The sequence below is a fragment of the Astatotilapia calliptera genome, chromosome 7 (assembly GCF_964374335.1).
Source record: "Astatotilapia calliptera chromosome 7, fAstCal68.1, whole genome shotgun sequence".
In the NCBI taxonomy this organism is placed as follows: domain Eukaryota; kingdom Metazoa; phylum Chordata; class Actinopteri; order Cichliformes; family Cichlidae; genus Astatotilapia; species Astatotilapia calliptera.
This window is the reverse complement of record NC_137428.1, coordinates 5971226-5989285: the sequence shown is the minus strand read 5'-3', so window position 1 is coordinate 5989285 and position 18060 is coordinate 5971226. Positions and strand designations below refer to the sequence as shown.

The following is an 18060-nucleotide window of genomic DNA, read 5'->3' as shown; positions in this document are numbered from 1 at the left end:
GGTTACTGTTGTTTAGCTAAACATCTTGCTCCTTTACAAATGACCCCTCTTAAATGCACCACTTAATGAGGCTCTCTTGTGGGAAGAATCTTACCCAAACAATAACCCTGTTGAGCCCTTCATTTATGAATGATTTGTGGAGGATTCAGGATGGTTTTTGACCATCCTTTTCATGAGGAAGAGGCAGCAAGGAGGGTTTAAAATTTATGTCAAGTAAGTGAAAGTGTGCAGCAATTTCTGTTGAGTTTTGGATGCTGAAACGAGAGTATATGTTCTATCAGGTATGAGCTATCTTCTCAAGGTGACCCTGCCAGTTTGGATCATTTAATCTCATTAACCATAAAAGTTAACTATCACCAGCAGAAGCAGGTTCTGGAGAGAAACCTTAAATTCCAGTTATCCGCGGTTCCTACCACCTGATCCTCTCTAACTTCCACTTCCGGTGTCAGTGGACAGGATCATTCTGAGGAGTCAGTGCAGCTCAGCCGTGCTTAAACTAACTTTGCAAGAATTGCAGAAAAGGATCAAGGCTGAAGTCTGCATCTACTGTGGCCAACCCGGCCATTTCATTAGCCCCAGGAGGCCAAAAGAAAATGCCTCCCAGGAGAAGTGGGGATGTTGGTGGAAAGCACCCAATTTAAAACTGTTTCTAAAATGTTGTTGCCAGCATCCTTCTGTTTTATTCAGGATTCTGTGACTTTCCAAGCTGTAATTGACTCTGGAGCTAAACAAAGCTTGTTAGACAGTCAATTTATTCAGAAACTTGGAATACCACAAAGCTATTAACCACTTTTCTCTGGTCAATTGCTATCCCTGCCAGTTCCTAGTCACTCTCTGTCACACATAGCTCTGGATCTTTTTACTGGTCTGCCCTCCTCTGAAGGCAACTATATAATGCTCACCCTTATCAATAGATTTTCTAAAGCTGCTCCTTTTATAGCATTACCCAAGCCCCGTTTGACCACAGAGACTGCTCAACTACTTGTCCAGCACGTGTTCTCCCATTTCTGTTGATACAGTATCAGATAGAGGCCTTCAATTAATCTCCTAAGTAGGGAAGACTTGTTGTGGGGCATTTAGACCTAGTGTTATTAGCTTGTCTTCAGGGTTCCATCTCCAATCAAGCAGCCAAACTAAGAGACCAAATCAGGAGTTAGAAGTTGGATTACGTTGTCTTGTTTCTTCAAATCCTACCTCCTGTATTAACTATCTAACTTGGATTAAATATGCTTTTAACACTTCCACCTCTGCAGTTACTGGAAGCTCTCCTATCAAGACCTCTTTAGGGTAACAACCCCCTTTGTTTCCTGCCCAAAACTCATGGTCCCTTTGAGCCAAGAAATTGTTTTCCTTTTAGAGATGTGGGCTGGGTTACCTTCGCTTCAGTGATCACACCTGTTGCCCGTTCCTGTTCCTGCAGAGGAGTACCCGAGTCTGTTATTCCAACCTTTCATTAGATGTTAGATGTTTCTTGTTTCTGGAATAAATATCTGTAAACTGCCACAATCTGATTGTGACAAATTCTCTGTGTACTATATGCACTGCAGTGTTATTTATGATTACAATCAAATTTTCAAGATTTTTCTTTTCTTTTTCATCTTTTCAGTTTGAATAGTAAAAGAAATGAAAACTACAAGGACCAAAAAGTAAGCATCAGAGCATTTGACTCCCTTAAACACTGGAAATCCTGTTACATGAGAGCCAGTCAGAAGTACAATATATCTGCCTGGATGAACATGGTGGAAATAAATAAATCACTGACTAGGCTGAACTTCAGCTGCATAAATAAATACACCCTGGCAGAATCAGGTTAGGCAAAAGGATCCTTCATAACGTCCAGTCGAGTAAGACTAGTGTAAGACTTTAATCTGTAAAGAAGCAAACTAAATCCATTGCAACTTATAAAGGAAAAGTTGCTCTGTCACATGGGTTCCAGCAGAGATGCATCCATAGATCCGAACATTTCTTCCTCTGGCACACTGTGCATAAAATGCATGCTTACTCTAGTCAATCTAAGATTAACAGACTGATTTGCCCATTCCTAACTTTTTTTGCTCTCTCTTTGCTTCTTCAGCCTAATGACTTGTGAGTTAATTGTCCAATTACCTCTGAGATGTTAGTACTAGAAAGTCCATATTACCTTTTATAGCCACTACGTTACAGCTTTGGCGATTTAGCTTTTTACCCTCTTTAACCCTTTAAGACCTACCATAGAACCAAGCCCGCCAGAGCTTATATTATATTTTTACATGCTGTGGAGCCATTTTTGGGAGCATTTCAAGTTGCTATACATCATTACAACCATTACATCCTAAATTTTAATAATATGTATGCATTAAGTGCATAGTAATTACATAAATTGCAAAAAAGTGCAATAAACTACAAAAAAATTGAAAATCGTTTTGTTTTTTTTAAACATATATTTCTAGTTAGAGAAATTTAAGAGGCTTATCCCTCAAAACTGTAAATACAGAAAAGTTGCACAAAATAGTTTCCTACCACAGGAAATTTATTTTGAGTGTCTTCATAGTTTTATTTTTGAAAAACACCAATTTTTATACACTGCAGGAAAAACGAAAATAAATATTATAGTGCAAAAACAGCATATATATCAAAATAAAATATTTCCAGCAGTGCAATATGAGTCCTAAGCATCCCAGAATCAACACAGAAAGTCATAAAGTCAAACATAACTTTTAAAAACACCAGTATAGGCTCATGAGTATGGAACGCCAGGACTGCCATAATGAATTAATTAAATACACCATTAAATAATTAATTAAATGTGGCAATAATTAATTAAAATTGGAATTAATTAATTAAATAAATAGTTATGACACATGTAATTAATTAATTATTGACACATTTAATTAATTATTTATGTATTTCACATTTTAATTAATTATTGACACATTTAATTAATTATTTAATGATATATTTATTTATTTCATTTTGGCAGTCTTGGCGCCTGGCTCTCATCATGAAATAATTTTATCTGTCAGCCTCACCCATCAAACTCAGGGGGCGGGGTTAACGCTGATCGAGTCAAAACCATTGCTTTGGCCTGGTGGCCATTGTTTCTAGCACACAACAACCGGCATGTGGAAGCTAACAGAACTGAGCTTTGAAAAACCCTGTTTGTGTGTTACCAAATACCGTTTTAATATTTTTTTAGCCGAGAATGTAGTGGTTTAATCTTCATGTGTCTGGTCGGTTTGTCAAGATACAGCCTCTTTGCAAAAGTGTTTCGATGATTTCGGAGATGTCTGCCCAGTCTCACGGCAAAGCGTGGGATAGACCCGCTCGCCTCGCAAGCAATCCCACCGACAAAGCGCAGGCCCCGGTACACAGCTGTAGTAACCCCCGCTGACTTCTTTTACTGAGGTTATATTTATCGATGTTTTATTTCCTGATGTTCTTATGTGTACTACGTGTTTCAGTCGCCAATTCTGAATTATAACTAACATTAAAAACATGTTTAAGGAGGAGAGAGAGCAAATAAATCTGTTTAACATCTGATCTTTGGGTTTTTGTTCAGTAATCAGCGTGACCTGTGTATAAACACATAAAAGAGATAACGTTGGTGTTTCCGTCATGTAGTAACTGCTGGCTTTAACTGTACGAAGGTTGTTCGACACTATGAAACACATACAGACTTCATGATGTTCGGCTAATATTTTTATTGTGAATATTAATCATGCTGACCTCGCTCTGTACACCACGCAGCGAGGTCAGCATATCCACGATATCCTCAGCTCCATGAGTTAACACAAAGTTTCCCAGCTGACTATCTAACTGCCAACTATTCCAGAGACGTGAAAATATACAGCATAAAGAAAAGTGTAAGAGACTCAGCAGCAGATTAGAATAACAGTTATACATTTAATAAATCACCAAATGAATCCAAGAAACGAGCAAACCTGTTCCGACAATTTGAATTTGTATTCCCTCAGCTGCAGACTCGCTGCTGTTTAAATGTTTGAAAAGGAAGATTAGATATAAAAAACGTCAAACATAGACTCAGTCTGCCTTCACATTTGATATGAGGCCAGCACGTATAGTGGCCTCAGCAGGCTATTACTGAAATACACGTGCTATATCATAAACTATGATATAAACAGGGAGGTCCTATTAACATGTTTAGTTTTAAAGGACACCTTCCTGCCTTTAGTCTCATTCATGAGCAGTATTAGTTTTCTTCTAACATCCAGAAGTCTGCACAATGTGTTTCATAGTTTGTAACAAGCCTTTGACAGGTAAACATAACATGACCGAAAAAAAAAAAAAAGAAAAAAAAAAGAGAGAGAGTGTCTCCATAAGAAGAGAAAATTCTCTCAATTATGGAGACAGACAAATGGTTCATTTATGTTTGATGTGTGTTTATTCCTCCCTAAATATCGTCGGTGAAGTTCGCCATGCATGTCAGATTTTCCTGCGCATTTTTATACCTCTGCCAACAGAGAGAGAAAAAAAATCACATTCTAACAGACAGCTGGTGCTTAGAATACAGTTGAATAACTATTAAAAAACAGATGATATTTAGATGATAGTTCAGTCTAACACATGTGCCAGTGAACCATTAAACGTCTGTGAAACTATGCAGTTATGAAACGTAACTTTAACCTCAGCCAAACCGATTTGCTCAGTTGTAAATAAAACAGCGAAGTAAACGTGACCCGACAGACAGAACCTGAGTGAATGAAGTCCAGCGTTTAACCACTGAGAGCTAAAACTCAGCTGAGGTTTCAAAGCTGTGTGCCGGTGATTGGACATCAGCCGCTGATAAAGCTGTTCGCCTATAAAGTGCTCTGTAAGGAAACGAGCTCCAGCAGCTCTGCGCTCGGGGAAAACACTATATTTACTTATCTTGTGCAGAAAAATGCGCTGACATTGCGTTATATCGAGCACCGGCTGCCCAGTTAAACTGTGACTATCACCAGGTAACTAGGCGTGTTTCTTGAATTAGCAGCAGGTGTTAAACAGCTGACAGATGAGGAGGAGGATGCATGCAGGTAAACTGAGGGTCTGTTGAGCTGATCGCTGGTTTCGTGAGAAAAATGTCAGCTCGTTCTTTATGTTACAGAAGCACAGAGACACAAGACCAGGCGGAAAGAGACGATCGTTCGGTGAAAATGAGAATCTGCGAATGCAACATGTGGAACACGGAGAGTGGAATATGTAAACAAACCGGTTAACGTAACCCCCTCGGTGCACTCTGCATGCTAACTGTTAGCAGAGCTAGTGAAATCTCTGAAAACATCTGAGCACTTTTGCAAACATGTTCTATGTTGACAACCTGACCAGACATACGTCGCGACATTCGCGGCTAAAACACTGTTAAAAGTGTAGCTGGTGACAGAAAAACGGGGTATTTTAAAACTACACCACCACCACTGCTGCTTGTGATTTGATCTGCATTCTGGGATAACTGGCTGCCCCAAGTCTACACAAGCAATCGATTTTCTAGGATCGACCTGTTTTGACTTACTTTGCACGGCAACCAATCAAATGTTAGAGAAGCTGCATGGGCAGCGTTAACCCCGCCCCCTGAGTTTGATGGGTGAGGCTGACAGATAAAATTATTTCATGACGAGAGCCAGGCGTCAGGACTGCCAAAATGAAATAAATAAATATATCATTAAATAATTAATTAAATGTGTCAATAATTAATTAAATGTGTCAATAATTAATTAAAATGTGAAATACATAAATAATTAATTAAATGTGTCAATAATTAATTAATTACATGTGTCAATAATTAATTAAAATGTGAAATACATAAATAATTAATTAAATGTGTCAATAATTAATTACATGTGTCATAACTATTTATTTAATTAATTAATTCCAATTTTAATTAATTATTGCCACATTTAATTAATTATTTAATGGTGTATTTAATTAATTCATTATGGCAGTCCTGGCGTTCCATACATGAGGCCCTGACGGTAATAAAAACTACATTTCCGCAAAAATTGCGTCACTTCCGGTTTCGGGCAGGTCATGGCGGACATGCGATAGTTCGCGCTGACATCTATTCCAACGTAGGAAGTGTTATGAACAGCTGATCGGATCGGCAAGGCGTGTTTCTGGAATATTATGTTTTTGTTGCTGCAAGCGCTTTTTATGCAGTTTTTGCAAAGCTTTATGTGGAAGGAAACTGTGACCGAGGACAAGCTGATGGCATAAGATGTAAGTACAACTCCTCCAGTTTCATATGCAAAAAAAATTATTGCGCTAGCTCACATGGTTGCAGAGCTACCGGGATTTTAAAGTAGTTGCACAAAACGGAGCGTGCCCGCTCTGATCGGTTTTAAAGGGTTAACAGGATATTTTAGAGGGTAAAAACGTCTGCTGAGAATAGAGGACTTGGAATGCCAATATCCTATCTGCTCCTCTGAGGAAAGACTGCTATTATATATATATATATATATATATATATATATATATATATATATATATATACATACACACTGAATAGGATATTATTTGTTTCCTATGACCTTCATTGGTGTCTGAACAGGACAAGCAAGCCTAGATTTCACCTGCATGGAAAGGGTTTGAACATTAAACCAGGTGAGGATAGATACATACCTTTCAGGTCAATCACATACACTCTCAGCGTTTTTAGCAAGTACACGTTTTGAGTGCATGCATGAACATGAAGTAGAATTTACCAGTAGTTGTTTGCTTTGTATAACAAGCTACTGAACAGTTTGGGGGGCATTTCATACTCTTATTGTCTCAATATAAATACATTGTACATGTACGTATAAAGCATATACCTTTACAGCAAGACTTAAGAAACGTAGAAATCTTATAATGAATCAGGAAAAATGCCATTATTATGGATAAAGGACCTTGTCGGGAAATGGAAAGCTCCTTTACTGAATTAACAACACACACACTCACACTTTGAATGTACATGCTGACCCCATTCATCATTGTCCTAATTACAGGCCAAGCAGATTGCAGTCAATAGTATTGACTGGCCCTGCAGACGCTGCAGGTTACAGTGGCTCTGAGCTCTTTATTGTCCTTGCTGTCCCCAAAAATCTTTCGCTAAGAAGAAAGAGGACAGAGACGTCTATATGGCAAAAAGTCATCTGCTGGAAAGCAAATAATTCAAGGAAGCTGCATAGCTCAAGGGAGAAAATGCAGATAACATATAGAAAGGGCTTGTCAAGGTTTTGAGTCCCCAACCCAGAATTTTGAGTTTTCTTGGGCTTTAAATTTTTTTTTACTTTTTGGTTTTGTTCTTAGTTATTTATTGTTTATATCAGATTTTCTTCTTCTTTCGGAACTCAAGTCTTAGCTCTTTGTTCCAGTTTATGTTTCCATTAGTATAGTTTAGCTGGACAACATGAATTTTCAAAATCTTATTACATTTAAATGTAAAGGTAATAGTGGGGTGGCTGTAGCTCAGGAGGTAGAGCAGGTCACCTACTGACCAGTTCAATCCCTGGTTAGGAAGCACTCAAAGTTTAGAAGAAAGTGAATGTGGCATGTTGTATAGAGCGCTTTGAGTACTTTGAGAGAGTAGAAAAGCGCTCTATAAAAATAATGTAAGGTAAAGACCCAACAATAATATAGAGAAAACCAACAATCATAAGAGCATGTGGCAACAGTGGGAAGAAAAAACTTCCTTTTAACAGGAAGAAACCTACGGCAGAACTAGGCTCAGGGAGGGGCGGGGCCATCTGAGTTCAAGGTGAGGGTGGGATCCAGAAATAAATAATAACTTATGATTAAATGCAGAGTGGTCTGTAAACACATAGAAAGTGAAAAGAGATGAGTAAAGACAAAACTCCCAAAATAACTGAAGCAGTTCAGTCAGTAAGCTTTTAGTTTTAGGACAATGTTATGCAGAACTTCCTTTTCACCCATTTGGTAATCCACTGATGAAAACGAAAAGTATGCGTCTTGATATATAATCTGGCCATTTTAACCTTTTCCTAATTCATCATCGCTAAAATCCCCGTATGTATAATATCTTTTTTTTAATATGACTGAAGTCCTTTGCAGTGCTACTGAAAAATAGAGGACAAAGTGAAGCTGCATTCCTTCCTGTGCCAGCAAAGCATTCCAGAGTAGGATTTCAAAAGCTGCTCCAGTAATTAATCACATTAACAGCAACAACAACAACATAACAAGTGTTATAACTCTGACACAAATTCACAAAACATCTTTCTATTACTTGCTTGGGGCTATAAAAACTCTAGAAATATGTTAATTTTAATTAAAAATCAACATGCTAGAGTAACAGGTTCAAGATCTTGAGAATTTGCTTTTATGCCTAACCTTATATACATAACCATAACTTATAGACATCATGGCTCTGATGTCTATAAGCATGCAACTCAGAAACATGTATGCATTAGAGTCCAGTGCATATGGCCTGCAATGGCTAGGGGTTCATTCACTGCCAAGAGCCATGATTAATGCACAGACACTGTGAGAAGACCAACACGGGGTCCCAATCTGTAACCTCAAGGGAGGTAACCTAGTTCTGCTGGGGATAGTGAAAGAGGTAATAGAAACTTTATATTTTTCTTTAGACCTCCCTCATAGACCTAAAATCCTGAGACGCTCACATGGCTGTGCAGACACAAATCTGAGTAATCAAACTGGTTCTCTGTAAAAATAAGAGAGAACAATCATTATCTATGTATTTTGTGCATGCATATAAAAACATGGGATTGTTTTAACAGATTTCTGGGCTTTGACTGCTTTCTGGAAACAGAGAAGCACAGTTACACGTGTAACCTCGTTTATGGACGCCTAATCTGAAGGCTAAGAGAGACTCAAGTTACAGTTTGGATTAACGTTACTTGCTGTACAAGCCGTCAACGTCATATTTTTTAATTTTTTACAAAATTGACATGAATGCAGCAAAATAAAAATAAAAGACCTGCCGAGCAACTTTACAAAAATCCTTTTTAATCCTGTGAAATTTAACCAGCTAAAAGTCAGATTGGGTCATATTAAGATATATGGAGAAAATACTTTGAAAACATTTACAAAATGTTCAGCATGCAACTCAGCATGATCTCGCTCTCTTCCTGTTCTTGTCACATTAAAAAAATAGAAAATGCGGTTTCCACTGTAAATTGATAGAATAGTGTATAACTATGATTTCCTAGTGATAAGCAAGAGTGAGATAGTTTTACCCTCTCTGTTTACCCACTGTGTGACAGTGGCTCTCAGAGAGTTGAGTCAGTGGACACAATATAAACTATGTGATGGAGGCCTTTGTGTTTAAATGTATCCATTTACCAGTTGATTTCATTCATTTTCTAGAGGCTGACATGTCCGTTGTTTTACGTGTGTTGAGTGTGATCTTTTTCATAGTACCAGGGCTCTTTCTGGTCTATTCTTGACTTGATGTGACACAGGTTAAAAATATACTTCAGTGATAACCAAACTCAACCTAATAACGACCACATACAGCTTCACCAATCCAAACTATCCATCTGCCAAAGTTGGTGTTCTTGTTCAAAAAACCCATTCACCAATTCAAAAAATAGAAAGTGACTTCTAATTCAGCCTTGCAGCTTGAAGTACAGGTGATTCAGTCAAATAGAACCTGTATTAATGGCACTGTTTCATTATAACTAAAGTTCACGTATGATTGAGTTTGACATCTTGAACTATACTGTATATCCTCTTGCTTAAAACGAAAATAAAGGTAAAGGTAAACTATGCAGAGTTGGAGATGTCTGTCAGTGTCCATTTTTATCTATGGTGTTAAGGTGGATGGTTAAAAAGGCATTATATCTAGAAAGTGGACGCCTTATGACTTGGACATACAAGACAGGACAGCTATACATCACATATTGAAAGTCTCAGAGGAGGGCCTGACCCAATTAGACTGACCTTATTTAGTTGGCAATGCTGTTGAGTCTGCGCAGTGTGGAAACAATATTTGTGAACCAACGAGATTAGTATGTGTGTGTTTATGAGGTGGGAGTGTTGTCCCACTGCGTCTTCACATCACTGTAGTTAACGAGGCACAAACAGGTCAGAACTGGTTTAACGCTGGCCCAGCTAACGATCATTTTCTCTCTTTGAACTTAATTAGTTGATGAGGAGCAGCTGCGTTGGCCTTGTAAGTTTCAAAGCCTCAAAATTAGGCTGAGTGGTGGTCACAATCCTGACACTTTGGCACACATGTTCATATGCACTGTATTTGTCAGATGCTTTTCTAAAGACGTGCAAACGTATGGGCCTCTTTTATAAACAGAATCACAGATAAAAGCAGGAACACAAGTCTAACACCATCTTCAGCTATGTAAACACTCTTAATTAATCATTTGCATGTAAAATGCTGCTTGCAACAGTTATTAGACAAGGGAACAGAAACAACAAAGAAAAATCACAATTGCACTGAATGCTCAATTGATACAGGAGTTGCATAATAGGACAAAAGGACATGTTCTGTTTGGTGGACACTTTGGTTCTGGAATTGCAATCAGGGCAAAATCTACTAAACTGAAAAATGTAACTCACACTATCATGTCTTTGGTTTCAGAGCAAAGGGCTGCGGCAAGAGGTAAGGGAAAAAGTAAATGGTTTGACTACAAATGCATCAGCAAGGTACCTCAACAACTAATATCAAGGCACTTCATTACAGAAATGTTACAGTAAACAGTTTACGAATAGTTAATAAGAGGGGTTTAAAGCATTTCTGCACAAGCATCACTTTTCACACCCAGAAGCTACAGCCATCGTTTACCTGCCTGAGTGCATCTATTCAACTTGGCGCACAACAACCTCTACACTCGTATGGTAACAGTGAGGCGTTGCTAACTGAGCTAAATGCAAACATCATCATGCAAGCAAGCTTACAATGACAACTGATTATGTTTTGCAGGTGTATAGCATCACCGCCATGTTGGTTGCGTGTTTTATTGTGCTAAACACAAACTATTTCTGTACGACTAATGGATATGTCATTACAAAGACAAAGCACAGAAAACATCGACTGCATCCATAATCAAGAGCCTTGGCCTATTTTTTATTCTGTAAATTGTTTACAGGCTCAAAACGAAATTAATTATTCCACCCTTGTCCTTGACTCACTTGTCTACCTGACTTCAGCATCTCTTTGTTCAAATGGCCTAATTACAGCAGCGTGACTAAGACTAATATGAAGATAAAGTCTGATACCAGCTTTAAATAAAACACGGAATTTCTCATTTGGAGTTTTTACTCTGCTAAATCTATTTGCATATCTCACCAGCCTAAAAATCAGATTATACACTAGTTTGTTTTGAGTATGTTTTGAGGAATAAATGCTATGATTTCTGTTCAATGATTAGTGTAAGGCTTAACTTCTAAACTTCCGTACACAATGAAGCAATGCTTCACTTACAAATGACTAAATATGCAGAACGGTCTTTTAATCCTAGTCCGCCCATTACGATTCCATAAACAGATTACATTTGCTCATAATCAGTGTGATCTGACACTATTTGCCCATAAACAACAACAAAAATGTCTATCCCATACTGTAACTCTTGTTCAACAAGGAGGGAAGATATAACAAATTCCCTGATAGGAGGATCTAACTTCCTAACTGAGTTACTCTGTGTACCAATGCTGTAGATTTATTCCAGTGAATAATGTAATATAGACAGTGTCACTGTATCTCTGTCAAACCGACCCTAATCTTATGTGTAGATCTGGGTCACTACCCCCAAGTGTTCCCTACTGGTTTCATTAAACATTAACTGTGTCTAAGTATATTTTTATGTCTTTGCCTCTTGAAACCACAGATGAGTTCCACTTGGAGGGGAAATGAGATACAAGTCCGCTGACTTATCTCCTTCCCTCTGCTGTTATAACAGGGTTTTACAGGAGTTCTTGCTCTTTTTGATTGTTTGAGCAGATTTGTTACAGACTGAAAAAAAGACAAGGGATTTTGGGAGCTACAGATAGTGTCGGTCTCGCCATCAAGTCTCATGGTACTGACAATAAATAATAAAACGTTTAGTAAATGTAATAAATGTGGCCTTAATATGACGAAGAGAGAGTAAAATGGACAGTCAAAGAATGTAAAGAAGCTAGTTCTCACCGAGGTTACATATTGTATGTTCCGGCACAGTTTTGTCTCCCGGGGAAAGTCGGAAAGATCCAAGAAGTTGTCCACCACCACTTGGCCAATCAAATCATGGCGAGAGAACCTGTCAAAGTCGTAAATACTGAAGTGTAGCTTACGATTCGACAGATCTGCGTACGCCACAGGAAAGAGGAACACTTCATCAAAAACCGGGTTGAGTGTCTTCCGGTGCACCTTGGTCTGGTGCTTGGTTTTGCGGTCGGGCAGCAGGTAGATTTTGACGTAAGGATCAGAGGTCCCTGAGAAATCCTTGGCAGGAAGGTCCTGGGCCTTGTGGATCTTCACGATCAGCTGCTCCAGGTCAAAGTCAAACTTAAGGATAAAGTGAAGGCGCCCACAGTTAGAGGTTCTATGGCCATCTTCTGCATCTATTGAGCGCTGCTTGTAAAGTTCTGGTTTGATCCGACCCAAACCAGACAAAGACTCCTGGCGCTGGAACTGAGCAGGGTTGAAGTCGGGATTGGATAAGTTCATTTGACGACGGAAGGAGTTGTGCCTGTAACAAAGTGGTGTAATTGGAAGGTATATAAGGCAATTCAAATTATTCAGCAAATATATTCTTAAATCTTTGCATCTACTGTGTTCTCTAGCAGCTGAGGCCTGTACTACAAAGTAGGATTTTGGGTTTAACAGGCTAACTTAAGGTCTAACCCTGCGTTTTCAGTGTTACAAGATTGGTACAAATTTTCCTTGATAACTTATACTGCACATGTAAAATGTTCTGGAGGGAGTTATTTTTGAGAAATGAGAGCAAAATATAAAAAACTAAATATTGTCACCGTTCCTTAAAGATTCCAAAGATATAGTTTCACTGACAGTAATAGGTCCTGTAGTTCTGACAAACTATATACAGTCTGTTGTTCCCAGATACGCATCAATAAATATTAAAAACACCTTTATTTCTATGCTAAGGATGTCGTAGTGTAATCACAGCTGATGTGAAGCTTCACCTGGCATTAGTTGAATGAATGATGTCACGTTGGAAGTTAACATTTGGTATGAAAGAACCAACAGGGTAAGTGAAAAAGTTAAGAAAGTTAAGAAAAAGATATCCTGGATATCCCGAACTTGCTTTGTAGCACACATCCCTGATGTATACTGTCACTTTCCTAATTAAGAATCTCTGAACTCTGTCTGTCATCTGTATTTAACCTGTCAGCAACACTAAATACTGGACAACAGTTTTAAGAACTACTTACCGTACAGAAGAGGTAGGTTCAGTAATCTGTCTCTGAACCCTGTCCCTGGCCAGAGTGTGAGCATGGTTTTTCTCCACCTTAGTTTGCGTCTCCAGTGGGATGTCAGGTGATGTGTGGCTTATCTTCAAGGCCGACTCCGGGACAGGCACACCCGAAGGGGGCCCCGAAGGCTCCTTCACACAGCCATCTTCACTGTATTCCCTTTCCTCCCCGTCCACCTGCACAGCACACATCAGTGTCTGCATTACTGCATGCTATTAAAAAAATATAATGTGGGAATGCTTAGTTGGACTGTTAAATTAATTTCTTGGCTGTATTTTTAAACAGAAGTGCCTTAAACCTGAAATGCTTCCACCTCTTTAAATACTTGAGTCATTATCCTTTTTCTTATTTTAAGATAAAAAAAAATTTAAAAGACATGTACTTTTTTGAAACATGATGTGTTTCTGTTGTAGACTTATTCCTGTAGCGCGACTGCCACTAATCACGGTTAAAATGTTATAATATGAAGCTCTAAAGACTGCCCTTCTTGGAAAATAAGTAAAAAAAATAAGTGCATGGCAACAATCAAATAAAGAGATTGATATCTGCAAGGTTGTTAGCTTAGCATTAGAACTAGATGAAATGAAAAATAGGTCAAGGACAGTCCAGTAAGTCTTTCCTAAGTTTCTGGGATCTTATCATCGATGTAAAGTTGGCAGACAACCACCAAAAAAGAAGCAAATCTTTTGACTGTAGCTTTGATTGATTAAGGAAACAATTGTTTTAGCTTCCCTTTGCGCTAACATAGCTCAGACGACAAACACTCAGGATGAAATTTGTACACAATTTGAAAGTAGTGGTGGCAGTGTACTCGCACCAGTACAATGCCAAGTAGAAAACCCCAGTCAAATAGAAAATACACATTATAAAAAGGGCTTCCTGTTTGTGTGTATAATTATACATAGTTCAAATAGCACAACTGCTTGAAACAGATGCAAAATTATGTTACTAAGTTCTCTCTTTAAGGCCATTAATAGAGAACAGGACATTTTGGATCACTCTGGGTGATTAGATCTTTAGTCATGTAAAAGTTGAGTAGAGCTGGAATTATTTTAAGTGAAAAAACTCTACAGACCAAGAAGAATGATAAGGTTACACTGCCCAGTCCCAACAGCTTCAACAAGCCCAACAAAACATTCAAAAGAGCAGACTCTCAGAGACACTGCTTCTTGTACCTGTGCATGACACGTGTGCTTCTTCGTTAGCACCAATGTTAACAGGTTAGTCTCATGTGAGTTGTTTGTTTTGTAGAGATTGGATGTGACACATTTGTCAGCAAAAGTAGACCACAAACCACTTTTCATAGTCATATCTATATCATGGCAATAGCATTACATAATTTATGCTTTTCATTACATTTTTAATATCTAGAATATATAAGAAGATAGCTGTAGCCCTGAACCGTTTTATACATTACCTTGGGTATCTGCATTCTCACGCAAAAATTCCAACATAGTATAGTTAGTTATATAGTTATAGAGAAAGTTGGATGGGTTTATAAAGGGTTTTCAACTTTTCCAGCTTATCTGTCTATTGCCAATGTGCAAAAAGTACAGCAGTTGCACTGATCCCAGAACCTGGGTATTTCCATTCCATGCCACATGTGAGCTGGTGTCACACAGTGGAAATTTGTGTATATCTTGTATATGGGTTTTATTCTGATTTTTAGTGTTTATTTATGAGTGTCGTTTTATTTGCATGGTTTTATTCTGTTTCTATTGCTTTTAGTGTTTTATGTGACATGGTTTTTATCCACTGTGGACTGACTGCACATGGGCATATGTGAGTAACGCTTTCCCCACTGTCATATGCTGGGTGCAGCTGTGCTGGGAAAGGGTTGCCATGGCTATAAGCCAGGGTCTCTTCCGGGACGAGTTTTCTGGCCCCTATTTGTGTATTTGCAGGGTGCTGACGCGAGGGGATCCATGGTGGCATCGCGTGGAGGATTCCGGTGTGAAATGGAAGCTGGGCTGGGATGTGGTGGGCCCAGTGAGTGGACAAGAGGGGGATAGGAGGCTCCTCCTCGTCGGCCTAAGACAGGGCTGGCATGGACCCAACTCATGCAAGGGAATCTCTGGCCTGCTGGTGGACCCATAATGCATCCAGGGTTGTGGGACATTACATCAGGGGATTTTAGTAAATGTAGAGAATTGTATTTTTACTAGCTTTAGCATTGGGTTTTAGCTGGGGGGGCTTTATCTGTCAATAATATTTCTATCGTGTGTGTTTTTAAGGGTGGTTTTTATTGGTGTTTTCTGGACTAGTAATAAACTGTTTCTGATCAGACCTGCTTCATCTCTGTGCCCTTGGTATCTGACTCGCTTGCTCCCCCTTGTATTTTAAAGAATCTTTCTTTTTAGCACGACATTCTGGCGCAACCGCTTTAGTGTCCCCGTTTGTTACACTGGCACAACTGTGACTATAATTGTCAAAGGTAAACTCAATGTAGAAAGACATGGCTGGCAGTAGCAGAGCTGCAGAAGCGACACTGATGGTATAGATGACACCTGCTTGCAATCAGCAGCATTTCAGTTCAGGTTATCATCGTGTACCAATTAGCTGAGCAGCTCTAAATATTGCAGTATGAGGTTGTAGTATGACCTTTAAAATGGATTTTAATTCTAATTTGGCAGTGGCTATCTAACAACATCATTACAGTTTGACAACATAAGTACAATATCAAGTATTAAACTGTGTTGTATAAGAGTTTTATATAAATTATATTCTATAAAGGCCGTATTATTTTAGGAGTAATCTTGCAGTGCAAGTAGACTGATTACATACAAAAAAGCGGCAATAAGACAAAGTGAAATACAATTTTCACTGGAGATTTTTGGAGTATCTGGTTGTCGAAGATGCAGACCATATCACTGTAACAACCGGGTTGGATTTTGGCCGAATACGACGTTGGTTGCATGTGATATCCTCTTGTGACCCCTGGTTTCCTATCTGCATCTGTACTGTGAAATTCAATACTGGCAAATTCAAAGAAAAGTATTCTTTAAAAAAATGATTTTTACTGCTCCTTTCTGTTTACATGATATTCCCATTAAAACTAAATGTTGCTCATACAAGTAATTAACCCTGCTCTTCCTCCTTACCTCTGTGAGGACAGGTTGTTGGTCTCCTCCCAAGAAGTGTGCCCCCTTGAGGACATCTGGGAGGAAACGACCACTTAGTGGCACCCAGCACAGCTTCCATGAGACAAAGAGGGAGACGCTGAAGAGAGCCAGACCACAGGTGGTCACCAGCAGAGACAACAGGCTCACCGATACATCTAGAGATGGAAGAGAAAAAGGAGGCGGAGATGCTCAGCGAACGGTGAACGCAGCTTTGCCTGTGAAAAATGCTGGCACAGATAAACCAAGCTCCCTACGGAGGACAGACTGTGTTTATTAAGAATGCAAAGTTAAAGAAGAAAATATAACATTTTCTCATAGTAGGCTAAAGTTTAAGAAAAAATATGTTTAATGAACTATCCAAAAATCCCAGCAATTAGACAGAGATACATTACCATGTTGATAAGGTGCTAAAAGGCCACATCAAAATATTCTAAACAATCTTGAAAGGGAAAAAATGATCAGGGAGAGATGACCCATTTAAATTATTACCTAATTCTAATAAATAATTATTATTAATTATAATTCTTTTTCAACAGTCATATAATCTTTCCTCTTATTAGGATGTTTTAAAAACTGAATAGATAGAAGAAAATGTGGAAAGATGTCACTCATTCTTTTTTTAAAAAATCCAAATGCACAAATCTAACAACTGACACTTTCAGTGCAACACACATAATTATAGGTGCGCAATGGATGGATATTTTGCAGGTGAACAAACCAATGTATAAATAATTGCAAATAACCTACAGTCAGGAAAACATGTGCAGGAATGTGTTGTGGCCAGACACTGCCTGGTCTGTTGAATGCACAGAAACATAAGAGGGCTTTTAATTTGAAATGGACACCGAACTGTTGAATTAGTGTTAACAGCATAATGCTGAAAAACGAGAGTTTGTCTAGTGGAGGATACATACACTGCATACACTAATCACATACTAATAATAACAAAAGCTTGCTTCAAATAAAGCCCAGCTGCCTTTGAAGCTGTAGTAAATAAAAGATGCTTTAAGAAAATACAGCTTACATAAAGTAGCGGGAGTGCCACTGAGAGCCAACGGAAGCTGCAGAAAATGTATACAGGCAAACAACTGTATACATAAGTATAAGCACAAGTGTATTATCGTATCTTATATCACATTACATGACTTGTACACATCTATGCTAACTGGTCACTTCATTAGGCACACCTAGTTAGTACCAAGTTCCCTGGTGAAACTGGCTAGTTGAGCTTTGTGACATGGTACACTGTAGTCATGAAGGAATTTACATGGTTAGCTGAATAAACAGGCAGGCTGTGGCACTGAAGTCATGCTCAGTTCGTACTAAGGGGCTCAAATTGTGCTGGGAAAATATCTGACAAACTGACCGGACTTCTGCATGAGTGAGGGGCTCTGAATATGACCCAGAAACCAAAGTACAGAAGGTTGTACAGGGTCCAAACAGCCATAACCAGGAGCATGCTTATTCAACATTTACATGTTTACGCATCTTAGAATTCAGACCGAATGTCAATGAGGAGGTTTAATGTGAAACACCTGGATTTTGGTGGGTTCCATTGTGCAAACAGAAATTGTCA

General features: G+C 38.6%; 1 protein-coding gene across 2 annotated transcripts in view; it reads right to left on the bottom strand.

Moving 5' to 3' along the window:
- syt9b (synaptotagmin IXb) overlaps positions 1-18060 on the bottom strand; it is an 88862-nt gene that overhangs the window by 23559 nt on the left and 47243 nt on the right. For both annotated transcript variants that reach the window (XR_013910273.1, XM_026172774.2), the window contains exons 2-4: positions 16464-16639; positions 13321-13538; positions 12077-12617 (exon numbers count right to left, since the gene is read on the bottom strand). Coding sequence is in view for 1 of the 2 variants with exons in the window: in XM_026172774.2 (XP_026028559.1) it covers positions 12077-12617; positions 13321-13538; positions 16464-16639 (935 nt within the window). In the remaining variant the exon portion in view is untranslated. The remainder of the gene's footprint in view (positions 1-12076; positions 12618-13320; positions 13539-16463; positions 16640-18060) is intronic.